A 27,541-nucleotide genomic window follows, 5' to 3' on the forward strand; every position below is an offset into this window, starting at 1 on the left:
TTCCAATGAAAATTTTATCTATTTTTAAATTCTACAATGAAAAATAGAGGATTTATAAAGAACATATATTAAGACCTTATACTGGTCTTAATATAATAAAATTTTGCTATGGTTTCGTAGAATCCGAAAAAAAAAACCCATTTTGCCAGCGCAGGTGATAAAATCACCAAAACTGACGCTGTTGGCGAAAACCTGAATTCCTCTCTGGTAACCCTTTGCTTATCGTACGCTGTGAGTTGTCGCCAATCGGGGTTTGCTTGGCAATTTTTGCCCCCTTTGTTTACTATTCGTTACGATCATAACTTGAGTTTCTACTGTTATTTATGTAATGTTTAATGCATAACGTATTAATTGTGCAAAATACTAATGGATTAAAGAAATTAACATCATAATAGCCTTTTTTATTAAGGTTACAAGACAGTAGATCATATTACAATATTGAATAAATAGAATTATCGGCGTCTGGATCGTAACGCAATTTGGACATCTCACATATACGATTAAGAAAAATGATTTTGCTTCAAAGATACTTCATTAAAGCATATGAAAACATTTTAAAATGATTAACAATTGATTTTGATTATCGAAAATACCTTTAACACATATAAATCACATATTTAGTACTCAAATAATAGCATTGTCAAGATCGTAACTTTTGGATGTACATAAAACTTCCAACTTCCTTTTTTTCTAAAATTTTTTACACAATAATCTGTCTTTAATTGTTTAATTTGTAGAAAATATTATCAAAAAAATATTCAGTTTGAGATTCATACCCTTAATTTTGTTTTGAAACGTTTGGAAATAATTAAAAAAAAAATTTTTTGATGGTACATTTGCTCAGTTATGTTTTGAAAGTCCAAAATTGTGCCTTTTAGCAAAGAAAATATTTTTAAAGGGTATTTGAAGATCATTTTTTCCATAATTTATGTCAATTCTTGGCTCTATACAGTATTATTATTTAACTCAAAAATTTTTGAGTCGATTAAAATGAAAGTTATTTGGTATTGAAGCTTCAAAATTGAGGTCTGTGTTTGCTCCCACCTTTTGAGAACTGCCCATGTACAGTCTTATTTACCCTTCATCCTACCACCTTTTTAGAAATTTAAAATGATGGGTCTTTAAGTACCAATTTAGTATTTTATTGATTCCTTGAACATTGTCTTAATTATTTGCAATAATTTTCTTATTTTAATTTTTTCATCATAATTTTATTTAAAAGCTGAATGTTTGTTATAGAGCATTCTCAGATCACCCAGATTTAGAGGATTTTAATGTCCACCATCATCAATTTTTATTGAAATATGGTGTACTTTTTACTTCCTTAATACAAAGTGAAGGAAATACTGTAATCAACCAAAAAAAAAAAAATCTATTGAAAATTCCAACCTTATTTCTATTTTGATGTTCCATGTGAATCAATTTTGCCTTTTTTTGGGGCGGGGGGGGGGGGGGGGTCTTTATGTATTTATGTCCTGACACAAATGTAGATGACCAAAATATACTTTTTGCCCATCTCCAAGAGTATATTTTCGTGAGTTGTACCACGTAATCTGTAAGTATGTGTTCCACATTCTTCTAAAAGAATCAGTGGTGAAGGTTGAACTTTCGTACGTTGTCTCGGTACATCATCTAGATTTGTGCTTTCTTTTCTTGTTGCAATCAGGTATTCCATAGGAAATCTTTATGAGAATTTCTGGCCTTTTTTCATATTAGGGGGAGGTGGGGTACGTTGGACCAATCTCAATTATTTTAATACTAATAATATTTTTTATTTCATTTTATAACCAGCAAATAGCACGGTTGGTTCTACAAATCCTACAATGAAATCGCATGGTACAGTTATATTGAATAAATTTTATTCCAGAAAGTTATTTCAGTAGTTCTGTGTAATTTTCGGAAAACTGTAACTTTATTTCTTTTAATGATTTTCATCAAGATTGGGGAAAAAAGATTGAACACCTTTCTTAAAATAAGTTCTTGGAGTTCACAAAGAAAGACAATTTTTTCGTTTTTTGTCAAAAAGAAAAAAATTATGACATCACTTTTTTGGACCAAGAAGGTTTTGCATGTTGGGAAACCTCCCCACATAATTAAAAAATTTTTTTCTCTTAAAGCTCACAAATTATAACAATATTCTAGTGTTTATATAATTCATTTCATTTCATGTTACTTGTATTTCAAAATAATAATAATAAAAACTAAGAGCAGAAGAAGCAAAGATAATTATTTAACAAAAATTATACTAAATTAATTTTACAGCAAGATTCATTTCATATCTGCATTTTTTTGCAATTTATATTTTCAAATAAACTTTTTGCAGACAATTGTTTCCTAAGAGTAAAATATGCAATACATGCTCTAATGAAATTCCTGTATTAAACACAATTTTTTTTTTTGCTAAACAAGCATTCTCCATAGAAATAAACAAATAATTGATTAAAGGAATAAAAAAGTATACTTTTACTTAAGATTATCTAATTTAATTTTTCATGTTTGCTAAGATATACTAACTTAAAGCTGTCAATTTTATAGCACTTTTTCTTTGAAATATATGGTATTACTATAACAGGATTCTTTTCTTTTTGGAGTTGTTTCATGCAATGCAATGAAGAAAAAAAGAGCTCCCCCCCCCAGCTAATATTGATATAATTTTGCATAAGTAACATGACTTATCCTTCCCAAGCCCAGTCTAATAAAAGTGCTACTTCTAAAACTCAAGAAGCAGCACTTTTATATTCCCTCCCTCACTTATATATTCTGCATTAATTGTCTCATGAATTTACAATAATTGATTTTTCTTTTGATTTTAAAAAAATAATTGTGTACTAATAGAGAATGCTTATTCTGTTTTTAAATAAAGATGATTTATCAATTAAAATCAAATTAATATGCTATTTTGATCTTTAAACTTAATATTTTTCACTCTACAGACAATACAGAATATGGTAGCAACAAAATTTGATAGAATTTATCGCAAAAATTATAACAAATGTTGTTTGAGTTATGTGGTCGAAAGTGCCCCACAAGACGAACCAACGTGCCGTGGGGCACGTTGGTCCACTTTACGAGGTTCTGTTAAAAAATTAATGTAAAAAAAGTTTATCAATTCCAAATTTCCAAACAAATCTGTGGTCTTGAGAAATGTTTAGAAAAACTTACATTGTAGAAAATCGAACTGCTTGTTAAATTTTTTGATGAGGTAAAAAATGATAAGTAAAAAAGAGGACCAACATGCCCCACCTCCCCTTATACTTTTTTCATGCTATTTGATCAGTGTCTGCGACGAATATTTCGGATTACCTTTTGTTATTTTCTAAGAAGGTTCTTCTGCTTTTGTATAAGGGTAAGACCACATTTAGAGCATGCTGTTCTGTTTTGGTATCCTTATTCTCAAGAAAGATTTCTTTATTGGAAAGGGTTCAAAAAAGGGCTACTGTGCTAGTAAAGGGGCTTTCAGTTTTAGATTATGATACCAGACTTAAAAGGCCTTATATGTATAGTCTAGAGCAAAGAAAAGTCAGTTGGGACATGATTCAATTGTTTAAATTTATCAAAGTGAAAGAAGTCAATGGCAGGGGCTAAGGATTTCAAATTTTTAGCCAAATGTGAAAAGTAAGGAGAGGTGGGGCACATTGGTCTGTTTTTTTACTTATCATTTTTTATCTCATCAAAAAATTTAATGAACAGTTCAATTTTCTACACTAAGTTTCACTAAACACTTCTCAACACCACAGATTTGTTTAGAAGTGTTGACTTGATAAACTTTTTTTTATATTAATTTTTTAACGGAACCTCATAAAGTGGACCAACGTGCCCCACGGGTGGGGTGAGTTGGTTCTCCTAGTGGGGTGTTGTTGGACCGCATAACTCAAACAACATTTGTTATAATTTTAGTGATAAATACTATCAAACTTTGTAACTACCTTATTCTCTTTTGCGTGTAGAGTGAAAAATATGGAGTTTAAAGATCAATATACCATATTAAACCAATTTTAATTGATAAATATCTTCATTTAAAAACAGCAATATGTATTCACCATTAGTACCCAATTATTTTTTTTAATTCAAAAGAGAAAAATCATTATTGAATGTTCTTGAGACAATTAATGCAGGTTAAAGTTAACTAAAGATGCTCTAAATGATATCTGGGAATGTAAAAGTGCTACTTCTTGAGCTTTGGAAGTAGCACTTTCATTCGACTGGGTTTTGGAAGGATAAGTCATGTTTAGAATTATTTTCCAATACAGTCCACTGCTCTAGAGGGCGCTTCAGTTCATGCAGGGACATTGAGATTTTTCATTACTTTTTCAGTTGATTGTTTGTGCGCGTACGAGATGCTTAGTTTGATTAGAGGTCCATGTGTGAACTGAACTCGTGTATTATTGGTGTGAAACTTACAATAAACGAGAAGTAAGTGATACTCTGACTTTTCATTCACATGGAACAGAAATACAAATGCAACTTAACGAACATTTTTTGGTCCTGCCGACCCGGACTTCTTAAACCTTGATACTTTCTTAGTGCGCATTCTGTTCCATTCATAGTCAAATTCGCATATAGACTTCCTTGTTGCAAATGAATTCAAAGTGTTTCATTCAGAACTATTAATTCCAGTTGCGAAAGGCATTTTCGTAAGTTCAGTTATAATTCAAATTGCAATTGAAATTAGTGAAAGTTTATGAAGTGTTTAATTTCAATTTACTTGTGCAAATGCTGAAATTTGAACTTTTGCGTATTGAAATATTTCCTTTCCGTGTATCTGCCATTTTAATGTCAATTTACTAGTGTGTTGAGTTTGTTTCGCAAATACGTTAGCAGTTTTTTCTAAGTAATTTGTTTTAGTCAAATTGTGTTTTTTCGCGTGTGTGATTGAGTGCATTATTTTTCTTTTAAAATGGATCTAAAAGCATTACTTAACCAAAAGAAGATTGCAAAGGCAGCTATTACTCGTCTTAAAACAAAAACTGAAAGGGGTGTTGAAAATTTAGATCTTACTGAATTGGAAGTTAGGCGAAATCGATTTATTCGATTGAGGGATGAAGTTGAAGGGATTTTCAATTCAATAATGAATGTATGTGAAGATAAAGAAACTGATACTTATTGTATTGAAAAAGAGTATTTACTTGACGGGTTTGAACAAATGCTGGTTCTAATTGGTAGGAACATTGCTAAGCATTCTGAATCTAAGCAGCAGAAAAGTTTAGATTCAAAACCTACCGAATCGGCAGATGTTAAATTACCTACGTTATCTCTTCCAACCTTTTCGGGGGAAACAGAAGAATGGTTAACATTTTCAGATTTGTTTCGTGCTGCGGTATCAGATAATCCAAATTTAACTGAAGCTCAGAAATTACAATATTTAAAAGGTGTTTTAAGAGCAGATGCTTTAAAAGGTGTTTTAAGAGTAGATGCTTTAAAAATTGTTCATTCATTACCAATTACTGATAGTAATTTTAAAATTGCATGGGACCTTTTAGTTGAAAGATATTTTAACGAGCGGGAAATAATGTCATCGCTAATGAAGAAATTTATGAACGTGACACAATTAAATGGTGAGTCACACAATCAAATGTTGAATTTGATTGATTCTGCTAAAGAATTTGTGCGGACCATAGAATCGTTAGAGTTTAAGTTTGATAAAACGGCGGATACTATTTTAATGTTCTTAGTTATGCTTGGACTTGATCCGAACATCAGGACTTGGTTTGAGAGAACCCTTTTGGGGGATAAAATTCCCTCCTTAGATGATTTACTTCAATTTCTTAAAACGCATGCGAGGTCTATCAGACCTTCCGGCAGCACAATCGTTCCGTTGGCACCATTTCTGGATGAATTCGGAATACTACGTGTAGGATGCAGATTAAAGAATTCGAATCTTCCAGAAGAATGAAAGCATCCCAAAAATGACTACTTAGTAGACTTGATTATTACTCACTACCATTTAACTTTACTTCATGCAGGCCCGGAACTCCTTCAAGCAGCAATGCGAGAAAAATTCTGGGCGCTTTCAGCTAGAAATGCTGTGAGAAAGGTTATTCACAGATGTGTCCCGTGTTTCCGAAATCGTCCAAAGGTAACTCAACAGCTCATGGGAGATCTTCCGGAATCCAGAGTTTGTCCTTCTACAGTATTTCAAAATACAGGTATTGATTTTGCTGGACCATTTTTGGTTAGAAGCTCAAGAGGAAGTCGCAATACTAAATGCTATATTTGCGTGTTCGTCTGCTTTGCAACTAAGGCGGTCCACCTAGAAACAGTGAGTGACTTAACTAGCAAGGCATTCATAGCCTGTTTGAAACGGTTTGTAGCCCGCAGAGGTAGGCCTACAGAACTCTATTGTGACCGAGGTACCAATTTTTATAGCGCTAGCAGAGAACTTAAGACAGAATTTCAACAATTGTTACGAGATGACAACCTCCATCACTTCCTTGCTACAGATAACATCAGATGGCGTTTCAATCCTCCCTCGGCTCCACACTTTGGAGGCCTTTGGGAGTCCGTGGTGAAGTCCTTTAAGTTCCACCTTAAAAGAGTAATAGGTAACACCAGTCTCACGTTTGAGGAATTGACAACGATTGCAACTCAGATAGAGGCATGTCTCAATTCAAGACCTCTTTGTGGACTTTCAAGCGATCCTAATGATCTTAGTGCTATCACACCAGGACATTTTTTGATCGGGAGACCTTTAACTGCAGTGCCGCAACCACAGATTTGTGACAAGATCAGCCATTGTGATCGATGGTGTATGCTTCAGTTTACGATTCAACATTTCTGGAATTGATGGTCGGCAGAATACTTAACAAAGCTGCAGTCGAGATCCAAGTGGTGTAGGGCTAAAGCAAATCTTGACATTGGTGACTTGGTGCTGATAAAAAACAAAAACTTGCCACCACTGCAATGGAAGTTGGGCAGAATTCAGAAAATGTTTCCAGGGAAAGATAACAAAGTTTGCGTTGCAGAGGTAAAAACGCAAACCAGAGAACTAGTGAGACCAATTTCCAAGCTGTGTCCATCACCTGTTACATAGTTGAACATTCTAAAAGACATTTTTGCTCTATGTATTTACTCATGTTCAGCTTTTTTTCCAGCGTTGTAGAGAGTCATCTTTTCGCTGTACTAATTTGTTCAATGTGTTTATTTTACATATTCTGCAATTTCTTTAAGTGCATTTGTTTTGTTAGATTAATTAATCTAATATTATGTTTAATTATGTTATTGAAACCCCCTCCGAAGTTTCAAGGGGGGTGGTATGTTTAGAATTATTTTCCAATACAGTCCACTGCTCTAGAGGGCGCTTCAGTTCATGCAGGGACGTTGAGATTTTTCATTACTTTTTCAGTTGATTGTGTGTGCGCGTACGAGATGCTTCGTTTTGATCAGAGGTCCCTGTGCGAACTGAACTCGTGTATTATTCGTGTGAACTTACAATAAACGAGAAGTAAGTGATATTCTGTGTTTCATTCACATGGAACAGATGTACAAATGCAAATTATTGAACAAGTCATATGTTACTTTTGTGCAAAATTACATCAATATTTGCTAATGGGGAAAAGCTCTTTTTTTCTTCATTGCATTGCATGAAACAATTGCAAAGAGAAAACAATCCTGTTATAGTAATATCATATATTTCAAAGAAACAGTACTATAAAATTGACAGCTTTATAAGTTAGTATATCTTAGCATTTTAAAATCAAATATAAAAAATTAAGTTAGATAATCTTAAGTAAAAGTACTATACTTTTTTATTCTTTTAATCAATTTTTTGTTTTATTTTGTTTCTACGGAGAATGCTTGTTTAGCAAAAAAAAAAAAAAAAAAATTACTTTAATACAGGAACTTTATTATAGCATATTGCATATTTTACTCTTAGGAAACAATTGTCTGCAAAAATTTTAAAGTATATTCGAAAATATAAATTGTAAAAAAGTGCAGAGATATGAAATAAATCTTTTCGTGAAATTAATTTAGTATATTTTTTATTAAAAAATTTTAAAATATGTCTTTGCTTTCTTTCTCTAAGTTATTATTATTTACAGTTATGTGGAGTAGGTTGGTCCGGTCCAGCGTGCCCCACAAAGAGTGAACCAACCTACCCCACCTTCTAGGTCTGAAAAAGTTCTGTCATAATTTTTTTCTTTTTAACAAAAAATGAAAGCATTGCCACTTATTATGAACTAAAGGAACTTACTTTAAGAAAGAAGTTCATTTTTTCCCCGCAATCTTGATGAAAACCATTAAAAAAAAGAAAAAAAAGTTAGTTTTCCAAAAATTACTCAGGACTACTGAAATAACATTTTCTGGAATAAAATTTGTTCAATATCACTGTACCATGTGATGTCATTGTAGAATTTGTAGGACCATAGGTGCTATTTTTTAGTCATAAAATAAAATAAAATCTATCAATAGTATTAAAATAATTGAGACTGGTCCAACGTATCCCACCTCCCTCTATTAGACAAATTTCAGAAGTCTTAGCCAAAGACCAACTTCAATCGATTTTAATATACAGCAAAACCCCTCTAATGCGGACACTAAAGGGACAAATTTTTTTGTCCACAGTAGAGGGATGTCCGCAGGTAAGGGGTTAAATAATGTTATTTGCATTGGTATAGGGGAATGGAAAATTGTCCGCATAAGAGTGGTGTCCATACTTAAGGGGTGTCTGTTAGGAGGGGTTTTACTGTATTTTTTTCTGTAGAAATATTTAATTATAGAACAAAGTATAATTTTGTTTTATCTTAATTGCAAGCACTTACTTATACTTTAAAGATGCAGCATTCACTTAAAATAAATTAAACACTTATTTACTGGTATTTTTTTTTTGTCCTTTGTAATTTTTGACGATCTTTTAAAGATCAGAAAAAAAAAATTGTGTGGAAATTTTCTGTTTGCCAAGAAAAAACCACATTGGAATGTTTTTCGCCGCATTTACAATCCCATTTGGCGCAGTGGCGAACGCTAAGTGCGGTCCCTGAATGAGCTTGTTGCTGGTTATTGATTGTTATTTGTATTTATTGCATGCTGTTTAAGAATTTTATAATTCTAAGAGGTTTTGATCTGAATCTTCAGTGATTATAAGTTTTTAGTTATACATATCTAAAAGGAAAAAAAAAAGTTTTAGCAGGCATATCAGGAAGACTACATTATTATTATTATTTAGGTTCTAAGAAAAATCCAATTTTTTTCATTTTGATTTTCTGCTTTTTTAAATTTTATGCTTTTACATCACTTGTCATTTCCAAGTCTTTAAAAATAATCTTTGTGACTAATGCTGCAGTAATTTTGGATTTTTTAAAGAAAATGTCAAAACTTAGAGAATTTCAAGAAAAATGATTATAAAAATCATAGTTGATGTCAAATAATTTTTGAAAATTAGAAAATTGAAATTCGATCTTTTTTTTTTGTCAAAAAAGACTTTGACGGAATTCTGAATTCATCTTGACGGTTTTGGAAAATTCTTTTGGAAAAGTGATTATAAATATATATTTCAATTTATTTAAAGGAAAAATATATAGTAGTTTTCATTGTTCCCCCCCTCCCCCCGCTCCATCCTTTTTTTTTGGGAGAAAAAAACCCTCAAAAGAAAATATTTCATAGGTTTAAAACCTGATTTGCAAGTCTACCTTTTAAAATTATTTGTATTGTTATTGTTTTTGTAAGTTAATGTGTAGTGACTGTTTTGTTTCATTAAAGATTGATTCCCAAAAAATTGAAGAGTTAAATCAGAAATTGAAATGGGCTAAAGGTGAAACAACTCATGCAAAGAACCGTGCTCACGAAGTTGAACGGGAAAAAAAACTTGAAATGGATAAACTAGAGTTTCAAATAATTGCTCTTCAGCAAGAATGTAGCAACTTAAAAATTGAAGTGAATGGAGTAAGTATAATTTTTAAGAGTATTATTGAATTATGTACACAAGCAGCGCCCAATATAGTCTGATTTTACTAGGTACTTTCACAAAAATCATATTTTAAAATCTGTACTTTCACCAAAATCCCAATAGTAGTAAAATCAGAAGCTCCAAAGTTAATTTTGAAAACCGGCAGATGCAAAACACAACATAAAAAAATCGGAAGTTTCACAAAATCTGCATTTTAAAGTAGAAGATTTGTTTCCCTGTTTAAAACAAAATTTACTCATAAAATAAAGTGTGAAGCTGATTTATACGAACAATTGTGCTGAAGTAACGACTTTTTCATAGTATTTTAATTCATTTTTAGCTGTTCTTCGCTAAAGTGCGTTTGTGTAATTTTATTGCAATCTTTTAGCATCTGCTTTAGGGGGCCGTTTTCCTGATTATTTCCTGAATTGTAAACAGTGCAATTGCACACACAGACTATTGAGCTGAAATATGATGGTATTTTTTGTACAAGTCCCACTCCACCTCTGGAAAAAAAAAGTCAAAAATAATAGCAGGTGACATTTGCACTTTTTGAACTAAAATTTAAGTTGCTCTAATTTTCTTTTACAAAAATTAGAATGTGCCTTTGAAAAATTACAAAAACAATGGCATGCCACATCCACCTAAAATAAAATAAAGGTCTCAAATCTTAAATTGCGTGTGATCAAATCGACGTAAAATAAGGGTCTACTGTAATTCAGTCCCATGTGATTTAGTGGCTGGAAGCACTGTCTAACACTCAGATGACCCAGGCTCAATCCCTAGCATAGAAAAAATAGTTAGCTTTTCTTGTTCTATGTGACAGCATGTAATAATCTAGAGGCTTTATGCTGAAAAGTAGATAGTTGAAGAGAAAAGTAGATCATAATTCTGTTTAACAGCAAAGCTTATTTTGTGCTCTAATTATGAAGTTATATGCACAGTGGTGGCTTGTGGGAAGGGCAAGAGGGGGGGCCCCCTTATTTTTTTCAGACAATAATTTATAACTTCTTATTTATTTTCCCCTCTTTTTTGTGCATACTACACGATTGAAATTTAAAAGAAAATGGATTGTACCATATTTTTATGAGTATAATCAGCGTATTATCTGTTAAAAAAGTGTAAAATTAATGAGGTACCGATTATACCCTGCCGCGGTTTATCTGTGTATTTTTTCACCCTCAACACCAATGCATTAAACCTCAATATTCATAGCAGGATTTGCAGAGACAGTTACCCTACCTGTATGCTGTTTATTTTACATAGCTTAAATGTTCTTCTTTCACAATTCAGGCTAAGTAAAATAAACAACATTCAGTAAAAGAAGAAGATTTCATTTGCACAATATTAGACCGTTTGCTCCTTTCTTGACTCTTTGTCTTCAAGTAATTAGCATACTATAATGACACTTTAGAGAAGAAATCATTAGTTTTTAGATTATTTTTTATATTAGTTTTGAATATACCTTAAAATTTATAACTTCTTAGTGTTTAATTTAGTTGCTGAAATTGTATATTAACTTAAAACTTCGCATCGTACTATCCGCGGATTATACGAAGATTTTTTTTTTCTTTAGGTCGATTTTAGGACTTTAATTTTGAAAAAAATTCCATGGGAGAGCTTCAGAACCTCTTCTTGTAAAAATCTCCAAAGTTCGTTAACAATTGCTTTTTTGGAACTGCAATTTCGAAAAATTGGAGGGGGGAGGAGGAATTTATTTCTATTTATTTTTCAAAAAAAAAAAGAAACAATCAGGGAAAGTCCCGGAGCTCCATCCCTTACCCTAACATCAATAAATATGACCTATAACCAGAGATGGGCAGATTTGTATTCGTAAATCCGAATCTGAATTTGATTCACAGCACCTCAACATGTCAATCCGGATACAAATACATTCGTATTGACAAGTGTGAATTCGAATACATTCATATTTGCAAGTGTGAATCCGAATACGAAATTCAGATCCTATTCAGATTCAGGCCTATGAATCCAACTCATTTCTGATTCACATCTATGAATACGAATCCATTTGTATTCACACTTGGATTCACTGAAAAATTCAATTTAAAAGGCCAATATAAATAAATAAATGTTTGTTTGTACTTCTCTACAGTTCGAGTTTTGGGTGTTAGCGAGTTTTTGAATGTATATTTATTGGCGTCAAACTAAGTAATTGACCCTAAAATAAACTTCCTACTATTTAGAGCCCCAAGTCGAATACAACTGGACCCAGGTTAATACCAGGTCCATAAAAAGTTAAAAATCATGGTTTTATGGTCATAAACGCTAAAAATTTCCGCTAATTTTTCGTACAATCAAGTGCCCATACTTGGGACAGTTTTGATCTTTTACCTCTAGTAGCATATTAATCATACGTTTTCCATTCAAACAAAGTATTCTGTTTTCAGGATGTGTCTTATTACATCCCTTCAAGACAAGGTATAAGTGTGTAGATTTGTCCCTTTAAAAATAAAACAAAAAATGTTCATTGTCCCAAGTTAGGGACCTCCATCCCTAACTTGGGACACTTTTTATTTTGATCTTTCTTTCATGTTTTCAGCAAAAGATAATAGTTTGGGACACTGACTGTCATTTTAAAGAAGTTTATTTTACAACCCAATAAAGGAAAAAATATTATTAGATAGAAATAATATGATCTTGTAAACTTTCAATGATGATCAGAATACAAATACAAAAGCAACAACCAACAACAGCCTCTGGACCCAGCTAGACTGATCCTAGTCAATTTACAATCCCCAGTGAAAATCAATGGCCCTCTTAAAACTATCTACTCCCGTGCTCATTACAACCTCTCCCGGTGAGCTGTTTCAAGGTTCCACTACCCTGCTATAATAATAATTTTTCCTAATATCCGTGTTTGCCTGAGATTTAAATAGCTTAAAACAATGACCCCTTGTCCTGTTTTCAGTGCTAAACTTCAGCCCCGTAACATCTTTCATTTTAATAAATTTAAACAACTGAATCATGTCCCCTCGGTCTCTTCTTTGCTCAAGACTGTACATTTTTAGCCTTCTAAGCCTGGAATCATAGTCTAAATGAGAAACTCCATTTATTAGCTTTGTAGCCCGGCTTTGAACACTTTCCAATACATTGATATATTTCTTAAGATAAGGAGACCAAAACTGAACAGCATACTCCAAATGAGGTATTACCAAACTTCTATATAAGGGCAGAAGAAAATGAGAAGGAATGTACACTTGCCTCTGAAAACATTGAAGGTCTCCCCTGCCTTCTTAATTCTTTCGAATGTAATATTTCTGCTTTCCCCTCTTGGAAACATAAAAGCAATTGATAAACCCAAATAATTATTAGCACAATTTATTTTTAGTTTTTAATGTTCCTTATTTCACATCATTTCACATTCCTTTTCATTCCTTCATACTAACGTTAAATTCACTTCAAATGAATTAGCCTGATCTATACTTAGAGATTCATTTTCATTTGTAGAAGTAACAAATGTATTTTTTTGACGAAACGTCTTTTGTTCATGAATAGTTTCAATTTTTTTTACCAAATGACAACCGTTCTGTCTTGTTATGTTATGACATATTTATTGTCATCAAAATATCACTGAATTTATAAAATTTTGTATTCATACGCTTTTATTACTACAATTATACAGTTTTTTTCCCTCAATATTTTTTATGGACACTCTTTATGGTTTAATTCCTTAACTTGGAACAGTGTCCCAAGTGTGGAACATATTTGCAATTTCTCAAATTTATGAATAAGTAAGTTCAACTGAATTAGTTGGGTGCAAATGAATTTGTCCAAAAGAGACACAGGTACATAGTCGAGATGAATTGTGAAACGAATTCAAACTAATGCTGCTCAGATAGCGTAGGTAACCAATGTTATTTCCACACTTAAAAAATTGCATATTTTTTCGAAACGAATTGTGAAACAAATTCAAACTAATGCTGCTCAGTTAGCGTAGGTAACCAAAATTATTTCCATACTTAAAAATTGCGTTTTTTTCCGAAATTTTCAAACTTGTAAAAATAACCCATAAAACTGATACATCAAAGATCAACTCGCATAGCCTTGTACGAAAACTATTAATTTATTCTATAACACCATTTATTCCTTACTGGTAAAATACCAATAGGTGTACCAGCCCTCAAAACTAAGAGTACTGTTCCAAGTATGGGCACTTGACTTACAAATTTGTATTATGAACAAGTTTATCAACCTTTCAATCAAGTTAGCGTTTTCATTATTTACTTGTGAGTTTACTAACCAAATGTTTCATGAAAAACAGAAAATGCGGAAAAAAAAAGCTAAATATCACAACATTTTGCATTGCCAAGGAACGGGAAGATACTGTTATACAGTTTGTGTTCATTCCATCAAAGGCAGACTGTGATTTCATAAGATTCTTACATACACAATAGTGTTAACATCACACAGCAACATCATGAATAAGAGTGGGCATTTATACGTTAATGTTTATACGTTTTTGTAATACTGCGAACGCTCAAAGTTTGGAAGTTGAATAAAATGACCATTAAATTTAATATAGAGGCTTTTGTAGGGTTTAAATGAGATCATAACGCTGAATCAATTGAATATTTTTATTATACAATTCAAATTCAAATGATAAAATTCAAGTAAGTACCTCAATAATATATAACTCAAATTCTAAATTTTCATTGAACTTATTGAAGCATGAAAAAATGAAGAAAGGAAAAGTTACTGAAAAGGAGAATGAATTGAGAGTTTTTGTTATTAGAATGAAGCATTTGCTCGCAAAACCACACGTTGTTCAAATTTCTTGTCACTAAGCCGATTTGATTTTGGTGTGTTCACCATCGTCGCATATGAAAATAGTCTTTCAACTGGTGCACTTGATGGCAGTGGGATATTGTATTTCTTGAAAATTTTGTGAATGATGGGGTAACCTCGAATCACCTCCAAACTGGACTTCTTTTCTTCAAAGTGCCATTTCATAATAAGGCCAGCCTTGTTCATAAGGTATTTCAGAATGAGATGGAGCGTCGCTCTCGTTCTCCCCAAAATCATAGAAGTCTGCTAAGGGTGGATCTGTTTCCATGCTTTTGTCCTCGTTTTCGTCTGGGTCGTTCGCCAGGTATTCGTATATAAGGCACTTGAAATGGGTTAACAACCCTTCAACTCGATCATTGACACAAGGCCGCCATACTTTTTAAAGTTTTGGATAAGAAAGAGCTGCAATAGTTTGCAATTTTCCCTTCCCCCGGTTTCAATTCAAAGAACGTGGCGAAGCAGCGTTTCACACTGTTCAGGTAAGCTGTTGCAATCGGGCCGCAATGTTGCAGATCAGATGTAGCCAATTTCTGGAGTTTCAACCTTACAGCTAAAATAGTCGGCAATAATGATCCATAATATGCTTCTTTATCCCTTTGTAGTATATCTATTGCCTTGGCTACTGGTTTTGAACACTTTAAAAATTCTTGGAGATAGATGAATTCCTCATCGCTAAAGGAACACGTCATATGCAACTTCAGATTAATTTCCTCCCTGTGGTGTTTACAACCAAATTCACCTTCAACGAATCAAAAAGGCTGTTCCACCGGGTTTCAGTGGATCTGGGTAGGGATCGACCAATAATCTGTTCAAGCACTTCTGCAGTTTTTGGCCTGTTTGAAATACGCCACAGGATATTGCACTTTTTCATTGCTGACTCATGCAGAGAAAACAGGCCTGAGTTTGATTTGATTGCTTTCTGAATGTCAGTGCTTGCACATAATGCCAAGGTGTGGGCACAAAACCTTAGGTGAAAGGTAATGCTGCAACATCATCATCGTCAACCAACACCCACAGTTCGTCATCAACGTCACCACTATTATCCAGTTCTTCGTCACAATTGTCTTCTACATTCGTGGATCTCAGATGAACTCCAAAAACTGTGAAAGCTTTTAGGAAGTTGCTCCCATTGTCGGTTACAGTAGCCACGATCTTATCCGGCGACAATCCATATTTACAATTAATCCCATGTAATGTGGCAGCAATCCCATCGTAAGTATGCAAACCTTTGAATCGGCTGCACGCTAAAGCTGTTGAGTTCTTTTTGTTGTTTTCGTCAATCCAATGAGCTGTGACGCCAATAAAACTCTTTCCCGAGTACCAGATATCAGATGTTGTGCACAGCCAAGGTACAGATTTGAATGTTTCCCTTGTGTCCTCAACGTGTTTTGAATATTTTGTATCTAGACTTCGTGTTAAAGTTCGCCTGCTCATAACCTTCAACCCTCGGTTACTTATGTTTAGGAAATTAAAAATTTTGTGGAATGTTGGGTCATCCACCATCTGAAGGAGCACCATAGCGTGGATGACGTAATCAATAATTAAACAGTCAAATCTTGATTGTTGGGAGATAGACGAGGATATATGGTGTCGAGTTTCGCGAACCCAGTGGGGGTTCATGATAACGAATTCTTCCCTAGCAGATATAAGACTAGCTTTTAATTCTCCCATGGTATCAGTGGAGTGGTATCATTGTGAATGGCGTATTAAATTCGAAGTATTCAAAATGCTCACCTGACCTTCTTTAGTTTTTGAGGGAACATACGCATTACATTTTAAACAGAAAGCTTGAATAGATTTATGAGAGGCTATCTCTAGGGAAATAGCATCGGCATTATCACTCACCGGCTTGAAAAAATCACCACTTAGTGCTGATCTTAGCGAAAATCGCAATTTCTGAAAAGGTCCGCATTCCGAATTCAAAGAATTGTCCTTGGAATCACTCAGAAGCTGTTTACTTCCTGAGAAACTCATCATGTTTAAATTGTTCTATTTGAACTATGCTAACGAACAATTTGACGCGTCTGAAAGCCAGCAAGGGCGCAACTGTTCACGCATTCAACTGAGGTGAATCTGATACAAACAAGAACGTTTTTGCAGTAGTCAATGGTTGCGATAGTTGAAAATAAATGCATTTTTTGTGAGAAATTTGGTTAGTAGAAATATTAGTAAATAATTATCTTTGTGATTGATGCTTCTTTCCGAAGATGGAGTGTTGAAATGTATGTTTGTATTATCGAATAAAAACACCATTTTCTTCCATCATAATATATTTGTTCTTTTTTTTTAAACAAAACGTTTCAGAGAGAATCTCCATTTTAATGGTACAGGTATCTGTAACATCAACAAATATTTTCAATCAAATTTGGTTCTTTGTAACATCAATCACTGTATATTCATAATATTTTAAAGTTGTGAAATTGAGATAAATTATCTGTGATAAAATTATATGAACGAATCAAAGTTTCAATTTACATTACTTGGGTAGAATTCCACTTTTAAAATTTTTGGATCCATAACAATATTGTCATTTTTCTTCAGAAATTCATTAACACCCAAAACTCGACCTGTAGCGAGGTACAGACATTTATTTATTTATTTATATTGGCCTTTAAATTGAATTTTTCAGTGCATCCAAGTGTGAATCCAAATGGATTCATATTCATAGATGTGAATCAGAAATGAGTTGGATTCATAGGCCTGAATCCGAATGGATTCAGATTCATAGGTATGAATCCGAATTTCGTATTCGGATTCACACTTGCAAATATGAATCTATTCGAATTCACACTTGTGAATATGAATGTATTTGTATTCAGATTGACACGCTAAGGTTCTGTGAATCAAATTTGGATTCGGATTTACGAATACGAATCTCCCCATCTCTGCCTATAACGGTGTTTTAAAGCTTCAATTTATACAAATTTCCATGGAGTATCCTGTACCGATCTTTCTCTTAACAACTCCAAAGAGCGCCTAAAATTGTGTTTTTGAAATTGCAAGTTTCAAAATCAAGAGATTTGATGAGCAAATCAGATCAATCAAATTAATAAGATTTTTTTCTATAGTGTGCTCTCCCCCTCCCTGCCCCTTAAAATAATTTTCTAGTTGCACCACTGTTGTGGGTTGTGATGTATGTACGATGTACGTGTGTGTATATACTGTCCCAAATTTTTTTTTCTTCAAAAATGTCTTCCTATTGTTTACACAGGAGTTATTACATGTTTTAAATTACTGCTCACGTAGTTTTAAAGAAAATGTGACAAGTTCTTAATAATTTGAAGAAAATAAAAAGAGATCAATGTTTTTTTTCTTTGTTTGGCATAAAAATTCTCAATCTGGCCCATGGGCGCCGGCAGAATTCACATGGAGAAGGATACAACCGCATGCAAATCGCAAAAAAAAATTTTTTCACTAGTTTTTTAATTTATTAATTTTTATTTGTTTAAAATTTTGTTTATTTTTATTTTGGATTCTCAAAAGGTGGGGACAAAAAAGTTAATTCTGAGCAATTTTTAAAATTTTGAAATTTGACACCAATTTTGTTTTTATTGCATAGTATGTACACCTAGAACATCATATACAAGCATAAAAAGACAGCAGGCATTTATAAAAATTAATAAATAGCAAATTTAATGATTGGTGTGTAGGTAACAGATTTTGGATATTACCATAATGTAAGTTTCAGTTTTTGAACTTTTTCAATGAAAATTTTATCGATTTTTAAATTCTGCAATGTAAAATAGAGGATTTATGAAGTACTTGAATGACTTTATATACTGGTCTTTAAATAATAAAATTTTGTTATAGGTTTCGTAGAATTAGACCCCCACCCCTCCGTCTATTTTGCCAACGCCCCCTGGTTTTGGGGGACTTACTTTTCTGGCCCCCTCACTTTTTCAAGGCAGGAGCTGCCACTGTATATGCATATGAAAGAATTTTTTTTTTTAAAAATTTGCTTGACAGAAAGTGTTTCTTTAATGTCAAGAAAATTGTTATAAATTATCAAATCGGAAAGTAATTGACATATAAAAACATTCTAAACTTACAAATAAAAATATATTTTGCAATTCAAAAGAGTCCTTTTATTTATTTATTTAAAATTTAAAGAAAGTGTTTTTTTCAACATTAATTTTCAAATAGAAAAATTCTAATCCTTCTTGAATTTGATTACTTTGTAAGAATTTTAATTAATCATAAATTTTTTTTCATTAGCTTAAAAGTGAGAAAACTGAAATTGTTCGAAAACTGAACATTGAAATTGGAAGGTAAAAATTTTATTACATCACTTTTAAAATTTGTTTATGCCTTCTTGTGCAAAATTCTTTGAGCTTCTTGCATGTGTGTTTGTACAAAGTTTTTTAAGTATTATAATGATATTCTTATTTATTTGAATTCTCACAGTGATATTCTTTATTATTATTTAATAAGTCTCTATTAAAATTCATGACATTTCTAAGGGCAAAAATAGATTAACAAAGAAATTATAAAATGCATGAATGTAAAAAGTCTTTCAAACTTTTACTGACTTAATTTTAGATGAATAAGTACGCCTACAGAGTTATCCCTTTTAGCAATGATCATATGATCAAAATTAAAGGCTTTTTAAACATGAAAGCTATTAAAAGTTCAGAAGTAAAGGCAAATGTTACAAAAACATTAGTAGAACATTTTAAGCTCTTAAAAATAAGATTTAATTTAAATTAAAATCCTGTAATAAAGGAGCAACAAAGAACAATGCTGCTTAAAAAGCTGCTTTTCTTTCTTCATTTCTTCTATTTATGTACCTTTAAAATTTACTTGTTAGCTTATTTTATTCGTATGCCTCTTTCACGTATTTTGACCGGTATCTTGGGTGAATATATAAGCTAGAACTTTCATGTATATATTTATGTGTATGTATACATGTATATAATATATTTTATTAAAATATAATTGATGAATGCTGAGTTTTTGAAGCATTGTAGAACATTTTGCTTACAAAATATGTTTTTTTTATAGGTTGGAATTGAGAGTATCGATGCTACAGGAAGAGGCTCAAAAATCAACTGATTATATTGAAGTCCTTAAAAGGTTTTGCTTTTTAAATACAATAGATAAACTCTCTTATGCTGAGCTCTGTCCAATTTATTTTTTACACATACATTAGAATGTCAAAAAATTGATCTAATTGGAATCATAGAGGTATTTCTGGCATTCAAATTGTTAGAATTTTCAAAATAACCAAGAAAATACTGTTTTTAAAAATGAGATGTCATTTAATCAAATGAAGAGGTTGTAACATGCAATACAGTACACAACACTACAATACGTAATTACCCTTTTAAACAAAATTTAGCAAATATTAACTATCATTGTTTACTGAACATAAAGGAAAAACTGAAAAATATTTACAGTACTGTATGTACTCTGTGAGGAATTACACAATATTTAAACTATGAAAAATTGAATGAAGTTCTGGAAAAAACACCAACTTGTGTCAGAATTTTCGAGCTTTCGCCTCATTCATAAAACTAGTCCAATTTGAAACTTGAGTGTAAAGTTTTAAGAAAGGCAAACAGTTTCAACAGAACTAAAGTGAGCAAATGAATGTGGTTTACTTTGTTTCTCATTTCTAAAATGTACTTTATGTTCTACATTTTATGTAAAAATTCCCAATTGTGGTATGAATGAACATATTCTGTTTCTGTTCTGTATTGCATTTAAGTTGTGGAAAATGTTTAGCTTTATTTGAAACAATCCTAAAATGTTTTAATCCATCGTTGGATGAAAAGAATCATTACAAAATAGCTACATGCTTTCAAACAACCTATCAGTGAACAAAAGTAATCTAAATTCAATTTTAAATCTAAAATTCTTACATGCTTTTGAAGAACATGTCAGAATGAAGGTTAACAAATTTATATTGTTTAACATTAATTAACACTTTAATACAATAATCCCATGTCAAGTATGATGTTAATAATGTTTTCTATAGGCTTCTCATTAGTAAGAATAATTTTATTTAATGGAGTGGATCTGATTTCTATATATATGTGTGTGGGAGGGGGAGGGTGTTTTCTTTGTTAACAGGTAATCATTAATTTTGTTTAGTTCTTGGTATCTGCTTTGTTTGTCTCATATGAGGCAGTGAGAAGCAAAGGGATGTAAGTGGTTTTTTTCAAAGTTTTGAGTAAAACACGTTCAAAATTCAGACCCTAGGTAAACTTTCATTATTTTTTTTTTAGCAATCACGATTGCTTATTGTTGTCATTTGACTGTTTTTGAGGTCCGTGCCTTTTTCAGCTTTGACCAGAAGCCTTTGCAGCATTACCACGGCGCGGCTGCTCCGGTCCTGAGCTATCCGCTTCTCCTTGTCGGAAGCGTCCATGTCCTACACACACTCACACTCACACATACCTACGTGCATACGCACAGGTCTACGCACACACACAAGCCTACACACTTACACACACAACTATGCACACGGTTTGGGGGGGGGGACAGGAGCTGTTTCTAGAAACAATAACTCTAATGGGTAGGGTCCTGTCTCAGTTCGTGATTGCGAAAAACATAATTTGAATTCAAAATTTCAGAATTCAAATTAATTTTCTTTTTTTTTCTAAATTTAGCTGTACAGCAGCATCTACAAAGGCAACAAGAACAATCTCTTGCCGAAAAGCAGAAGAGAGGATCCGTACTGGTTACCTCGAAATGCTTAATTTTGGCACTTATGTCCCTTTGCTTCTCGCTGTTTCATCAGATAAAGATGTGTTCATGAAGTTATGAAACCATCTGATGGGTAAACTGTTTCGTATTGGCTACCAAAAAAAAAAAAGCTTCTTCAATATAATTCATTTTTCACCACTTAAGTTTTGCCTCATACTTCAAATAAAAGTAAGGAATCATATTTTTCTTATCTATTTAGCTATGAAATGAAGGAGAGGGGGGGGGGGTCAACCGAACCAAGCACTGCGACCAGAGGTGTATTGTACTAGCCCCCAAACAGAAGTCTTAAAAAAGACCAGTAGCTGAAGCAAAATTCAACAAACACCTAATAGGAATGTTATAAATCTCCTATGGTTCAAGCAAATAACGACCAAGGTGTTCAAACTATAGGCAAACACACTTCAGTCTATTTAGCTATGTTGATAAATAAATTTTTAACCAAATTGTAATTCTGTATTAAATGATTCTTTTTTTTAGCCTACTTTCCCAGTAAAAGTTAGAGAAAGAAGAAAAAAGCATGAAAGAAGGCTCAATGCTTCTTGAAAATAATGTGAAAAAAAGTCAAAAATAAAAACAATAATTAAATAAATATCTAAAAATTGGAAAGTAAGGTATTGAGATGAGGGAAAATGTCTGTCGGCTGTCTGTCTGTCCCCGCCTAATAACTTTTGAGTGAGTAGTCTGATTTGAACAATTTTTTTTTGTTCGAACGATCTCAATGAGGACACCTCATTCCCCGTATTTCATTTTTTGATTTGAACTGTTTTTCGTTCAATTTTGAACAGTTCAAATCCCTTAACATTAGCGCCTACAGGGAAACTGAAAATCAATGTAGATTCTGCACTTGAAGGCAGATTTACTTCAAACAAATTTTGTTGAGAATAGCTCTTGACAACTAACTCCTGACTCCAACTCCCAGAATTTTGGGCATCTGACTCTGAATCCTGTGCCCAACAATTAGTCAGACTCCGACTCCCCGACTTTGACTCTGACTTCGTTGCTTTAGCAAAAATTTATACACAGAGGAAAAATGACTGACTCCAGCTATTGGATATTTGACTCGGACTTCTTTATCCCAAATTAAGTGACTCTGACTCCGCAAAACACTGGCAGAGTTGCGGACTTTAAGAGAAATGACCGATTACAATTCCGAGTCTTTGAATTAAATGCCTTTGACTCCTGAATCTTACTCTTCTATCCGAAAATGAGATTGATTCTGACTCCGACTCCGCAGCCATGGTTTTTACTGTAAAATAATTATTGTTAATATGATTTGTTTTTATTTTCTTTCTAAAGTTTTAATTTATGCATTCAGGTGGAGAAATTCAGAGTCCTTTATGTTTCTATTTAAAGATATGCGCAGACAATTTTTTGTTTTCAACAAGGAAAATTATTTCTTTAATTGACATTTTATGGTTTCTATTTATTTTTGAAATTACCTTAATTCATTTTTAAAATTATTTTTTGGCAACAGGGGAAAAACAAATGATTTTTTTTTGTTGTTGATATGATGTATTTATTTTAATGGGCTTATTAATTTTATTTAATTTTTTTTCTTTTTGAAACGGCTAAAGATTTTTTGTTAATGGATTAAAATTTGTTTGCTAATTTGTTTTAAAGGTGCTGCTACTTTTTCTGTTCGTTTATTTATTTTTTACACATATAATTCTTTAGATAAGGTCTAGAAATCAGCTTAAAATATTAAAAAAATTATGTTATAAATAAATTGTTATTTTAGCTAATTTTGAGAATTTTGATCAGATACTAGAAAGTCATATTTGTATAGGGGAAAGTAGGCTTGTTTAGTTCTAGACAGAACTTCTTGTTTTATATTCCCTTTTTTAACTGAAAAAAATTATTGATTGAAGCTCCATGCAGAAGTAAATTGGTTAGCAATTATAAACTTTTGTTTCAAATGGGCGAATGATTTCATAGTTTTTTTGTCAAAAACATTCAAAACTCAGAAGAGATTTTTTAGTTTTGTTAAACATTGCTTTTGTTTTTCAGGAAAAATATTGAACTGACGGACAAGGCAGCTTTGTGCAGTTCACTTGAAAAAGAATTGAATGATACTCAAGCTAGAATAAAAGTACTATTTTAAAATATATTCCTAACTTTTTTTTTAACTTTCTTTTTCATTTCCTTTATTTATGTAAAACTTAATGAAATAAAGTTTCTTTTTAGTGAAAGTAATTTTTTTAGGTCAATTTTGATAAATCCTAGAAGTGAATCAACTGTAGTTATGGAAAATCTAACCTGGCAGCATCATAATGCTGTGATTATTGATCAAGCCTTTGCTATGCTGCCAGGTTAGGTTTGTCCCAACTATAGTACACTGGTTGAATTTCTGCTGTCATAAAGAAATATTGTTCGTTGCACTTGTTTATGCTTTTCTTAAAATGAATTACTGTTGATCTTTTCATACAAGTGTTTAATCCAAAATATTTAATACAAAATCACAGCTAAAACGAACATTTTTTTTTAAAAGTTTGTTTTGCTATCTAATTACATTAAAAATTTCATGTAAAGGGTGTTTTTTAGAGGTATAGAACTTTAAGTTGGCAACACTGTTTGATATATGTGCCATTTTGATAGCTGTCACTTGTTTTGTGTTCAGTTCGGTTTGCCATTTCATCAAGAATAGACAACAGGACGGTGGAACATGTTACGCAGCACGTGTCACAATTGATATATTGAAAGAAACGTTCGATGAATGAATAATTTTGCATAATGGATCCGTGAATTGGCCTGCAAGATCATGCGATTTAACATCACTGGACTACTTTTTGTAGGGCTATGTGGAGTCTCTGGTCTGCACCGATAAGCCACGGACAATTGATGCCTTGGAAGAGAACATTCGCCACCTTATTACTGACATACGGCCTCTATTGCTGCAAAAAGTGAGAAAATTGGACTTTCTCCGAGCTGCCGAGGTGGCCATATGCCAGAAATCATATTTAAATAAAAATGGCAAAGAATCATCTTTCGAATAAAGCAACATTCATGGAAATTAACAACATTTAACTTTGTTTTATTTGAACCTAAAGTTCTCTACCTCTAAAAAAAAACACTCTTTATAATACATTCAGTAAATTGAAAGTTCATGCTATGACAAACAAAAATTTCTGACCTGTTTACTTGAAATGTTTGTGGTTGAATACTGTAATTTTCTTTTTTGAGAATTATTCATCATTTTGTTTGGTAGTAGAATTCCCATTATGGTATCCAGAAGAAAATATTAAATATTTCGCATAGAAAATAAAGCCGGTACATTTGTTTACCCATGGACATTTAAATTTATTCAGAGATAATTGTTCATCTTCCAGTGTGGATTACAACCTATTCCAAGATTGTCCATTATCATCTTCCTTTTTCAATATTTTCCAAAAATATTAATTTATAAGAAATAAGTGATTTTTTTTCCTGAATGTACTAATTGATTAGAATGTGTATTATTAGTAATATTTTCTAAATATATAGATAAGCATTTCTTCGTTTTTTGCAGTATCACTCATTCACGGTTGTTACGAATAATGGCTAATACGAATAAATTTGTGAATTTTTGACAATTTGTACTAACAGAGTTCAATTGTATTTATAGGAAAAATTATATCCTTTGCTTTTACTTATGTATCATTTGTTTTCTTTTAGCATCAGTTTGTACTTATGTCAATTCAATTTTTTTAGTCTTTAGAAAATAAAATTGAAGCTGATAAAGATGCAGCGTTAATAGTAGCCAATCGACAAGCTGAATTAAAACTGCTTTCAGAACTGAAGAAAGAAAATCAAGTGTTGAAAGAAAAAGTTGCAAAGAATAAGTAAATGTTTTAATATTTTAGAATACTAATCTGCTATAACTTTGATCTGAGCCTTAAATGCTGGTTTTATGCTGCTTTTTATCACATTTGTGTGGAACTATGCTAGTTCTTCCATTTCAGAAACTTAATTATGCATTTTTAATTGTTATTTTCCAGCTATCGAACATTACATATCTTATTTGTTGAATATCTTATTGATCAATGAAATAATTTAAACTTTTTTCGTATACTTATAATAGAGAAACCAATGTTCTACTATATCAAGAAAAATTATGGAGTTATCAAGAAAAATTAAAGCAGGCAGAGAGAAAAATATCAGTATGCACTAAATTACAAGGTGAAAATGAACAACTTAAAGCTAAACTTTCCCAGTGGGAAGATCTGTTTGATGATGAAAAGACTCCTTATAAGTAACTACAAATTTGAAATACATTTTAATTTAATTTTTAATTATCTAAACATGTATCATTCTATTATACATATTAACTGATGTGTTTATCATTTTGTTATTCTTCACAGTAATATCATACATATTATCAACTCTTGCTCTCAGTTCAGGACTTTTTACAGGGTCCTATTTTTCTGATCCCCCCCCCCCCTCTGTAAAAATCAAATCTTTTTAAAAATTTAAAATATAAACCAAAAATAATGTACCAAAATGTATAAGATTTCTAATTTGCTTACTACTTTAGAAAGAAATGAGTTTTAGAAAGTCCAGTTTGGTTGTTTGGAATTTTGTGAAGGGTCTGTTTTGGTTATTTGAAATTTTATGAAAAGATTCTTTTTACTGGTGAGAATCATTTGAAAGGCTTCCTCTGGCTTGACCCTTGGTTCTAGTATTCATTTTCATAACTTCTGCATTTTATTTTTGTGCTTTTGACTTTAAAATTATTTCTTATTTAGATATCATGATTTGTATATGACAACCATTTCAATACCTACAGTAGGGTGGAGTGAAAAGTATAGGAAGAAACTTTCTTTTGTATATGCTTTTGATTCAGGGTTAGAAAGTTATATTTTAGGTAGATTAGTTTAAATATTTTTTTCCAGCAAAATCTGTTCATATCTTCCAGTGTCCCAAATTCTTCAAATATAGTTAAAAATTAGTAATTTTGTGAACATTTAATTTTTTTTTAAATTGTCGGCAGTGTTATTTGTTTGAATGTATTTTGGTGCACTGGAAAAAAAAAACAGACTAAAATAGTTTTCTATGCATGATAGTATATTCAATACAACTTTTGCAACCTCTGCCGATTATTTTTCTGGAATTTTGATTGTACTACTGTGCAGTCCACATTACGAAATCTAGTGCTGTACTAGATATTTGGAATGGAAACTGCATAGGAATGTTTTCTAATTAAAAGGATTCCCTTTTTCTGTGCCAGAAAATAAAACCTTAAAAAAAAAAAAAAATAGCTGGCATATTCTAATATTTTGTGTAAAACATTTTTGGGCTACCGAATTTGAGAATTTTTTAAATGTTAAATCCTAAAATTGGTGTTTAAATTTTTATGTCTTTAAGTGCATAACAAAATAGAGAGAGGTTTTGCTAATGTGCTTTATGTCGTTATTGACGGTGTCATCTTACATGTCTTTTTTTTTTTTACAGATCACCCACTGCCTTTTCTCGAAAGTTATCACAGTATCAGAAAAATGAAGCTGTTCTGACCAACAAGTTATCACAGCTTTCAAATCAGTAAGTGAGTATTATAACTAAGTTGAAAGTTCAAAAGCATAATTTGTTATTCATCTTAATTTTACATATATGTTAATATAATCAAACTTATTTTAGTAATCATTTTTCTGTAAAAGGTTCTTACACAAAAAGTAGTATTAATGCTGTTTGTAAATAATTCAGTAAATTCAAAGTTCTTTCCAACTTTAGCTTAGATGAAAAAATTAGTAAGGATTTTGATTACTGCTATTAATCCTAAGTTAAAAATTTCACACACTTCTCCTGCAATCCAATAATTTTAGCTTAATGGTTTCAGTGTTGTTCTCTATGGGCCAAAATATGATGAAAACTGAAATCTTTGTTGATTTTTTTTTTTTTTTAATGCTAATGTAAGAAAGAACCTACAAAATGTTAGATTCCTTACTACACTATTTCTCAAAAACCGCTCTAATTTGCCAAATATTCAATAAATATTGTCTGGTTAGAATGTTCAGCTTAAAAAAATATCATAGTTAGAGGAATGATTGCATTGATTCTGACCTGCAAGTTTGACATATTTGAACAGTTGTAACCTTTTACAATCAGATACCTCTAAATTTATAATTTAAAAAATTGTTAACATGTGCCTGTTAGTTTTCATTAGGTCGCTCT

At 31.9% G+C, this 27,541-nt stretch overlaps 1 protein-coding gene across 1 annotated transcript in view; it reads left to right on the forward strand.

Moving 5' to 3' along the window:
• Positions 1 to 6,091: 6,091 nt before the first annotated feature.
• LOC129220570 (mitotic spindle assembly checkpoint protein MAD1-like) overlaps positions 6,092 to 27,541 on the forward strand; it is a 35,477-nt gene continuing 14,027 nt past the window's right edge. The window contains exons 1-8 of the mRNA XM_054855000.1: positions 6,092 to 6,259; positions 9,697 to 9,879; positions 18,905 to 18,957; positions 19,691 to 19,762; positions 23,405 to 23,486; positions 25,085 to 25,215; positions 25,455 to 25,625; positions 26,825 to 26,911. Of these exons, the coding sequence (XP_054710975.1) occupies positions 6,092 to 6,259; positions 9,697 to 9,879; positions 18,905 to 18,957; positions 19,691 to 19,762; positions 23,405 to 23,486; positions 25,085 to 25,215; positions 25,455 to 25,625; positions 26,825 to 26,911 (947 nt within the window). The remainder of the gene's footprint in view (positions 6,260 to 9,696; positions 9,880 to 18,904; positions 18,958 to 19,690; positions 19,763 to 23,404; positions 23,487 to 25,084; positions 25,216 to 25,454; positions 25,626 to 26,824; positions 26,912 to 27,541) is intronic.

This window comes from Uloborus diversus, chromosome 4 (assembly GCF_026930045.1).
Source record: "Uloborus diversus isolate 005 chromosome 4, Udiv.v.3.1, whole genome shotgun sequence".
NCBI lineage: Eukaryota > Metazoa > Arthropoda > Arachnida > Araneae > Uloboridae > Uloborus > Uloborus diversus.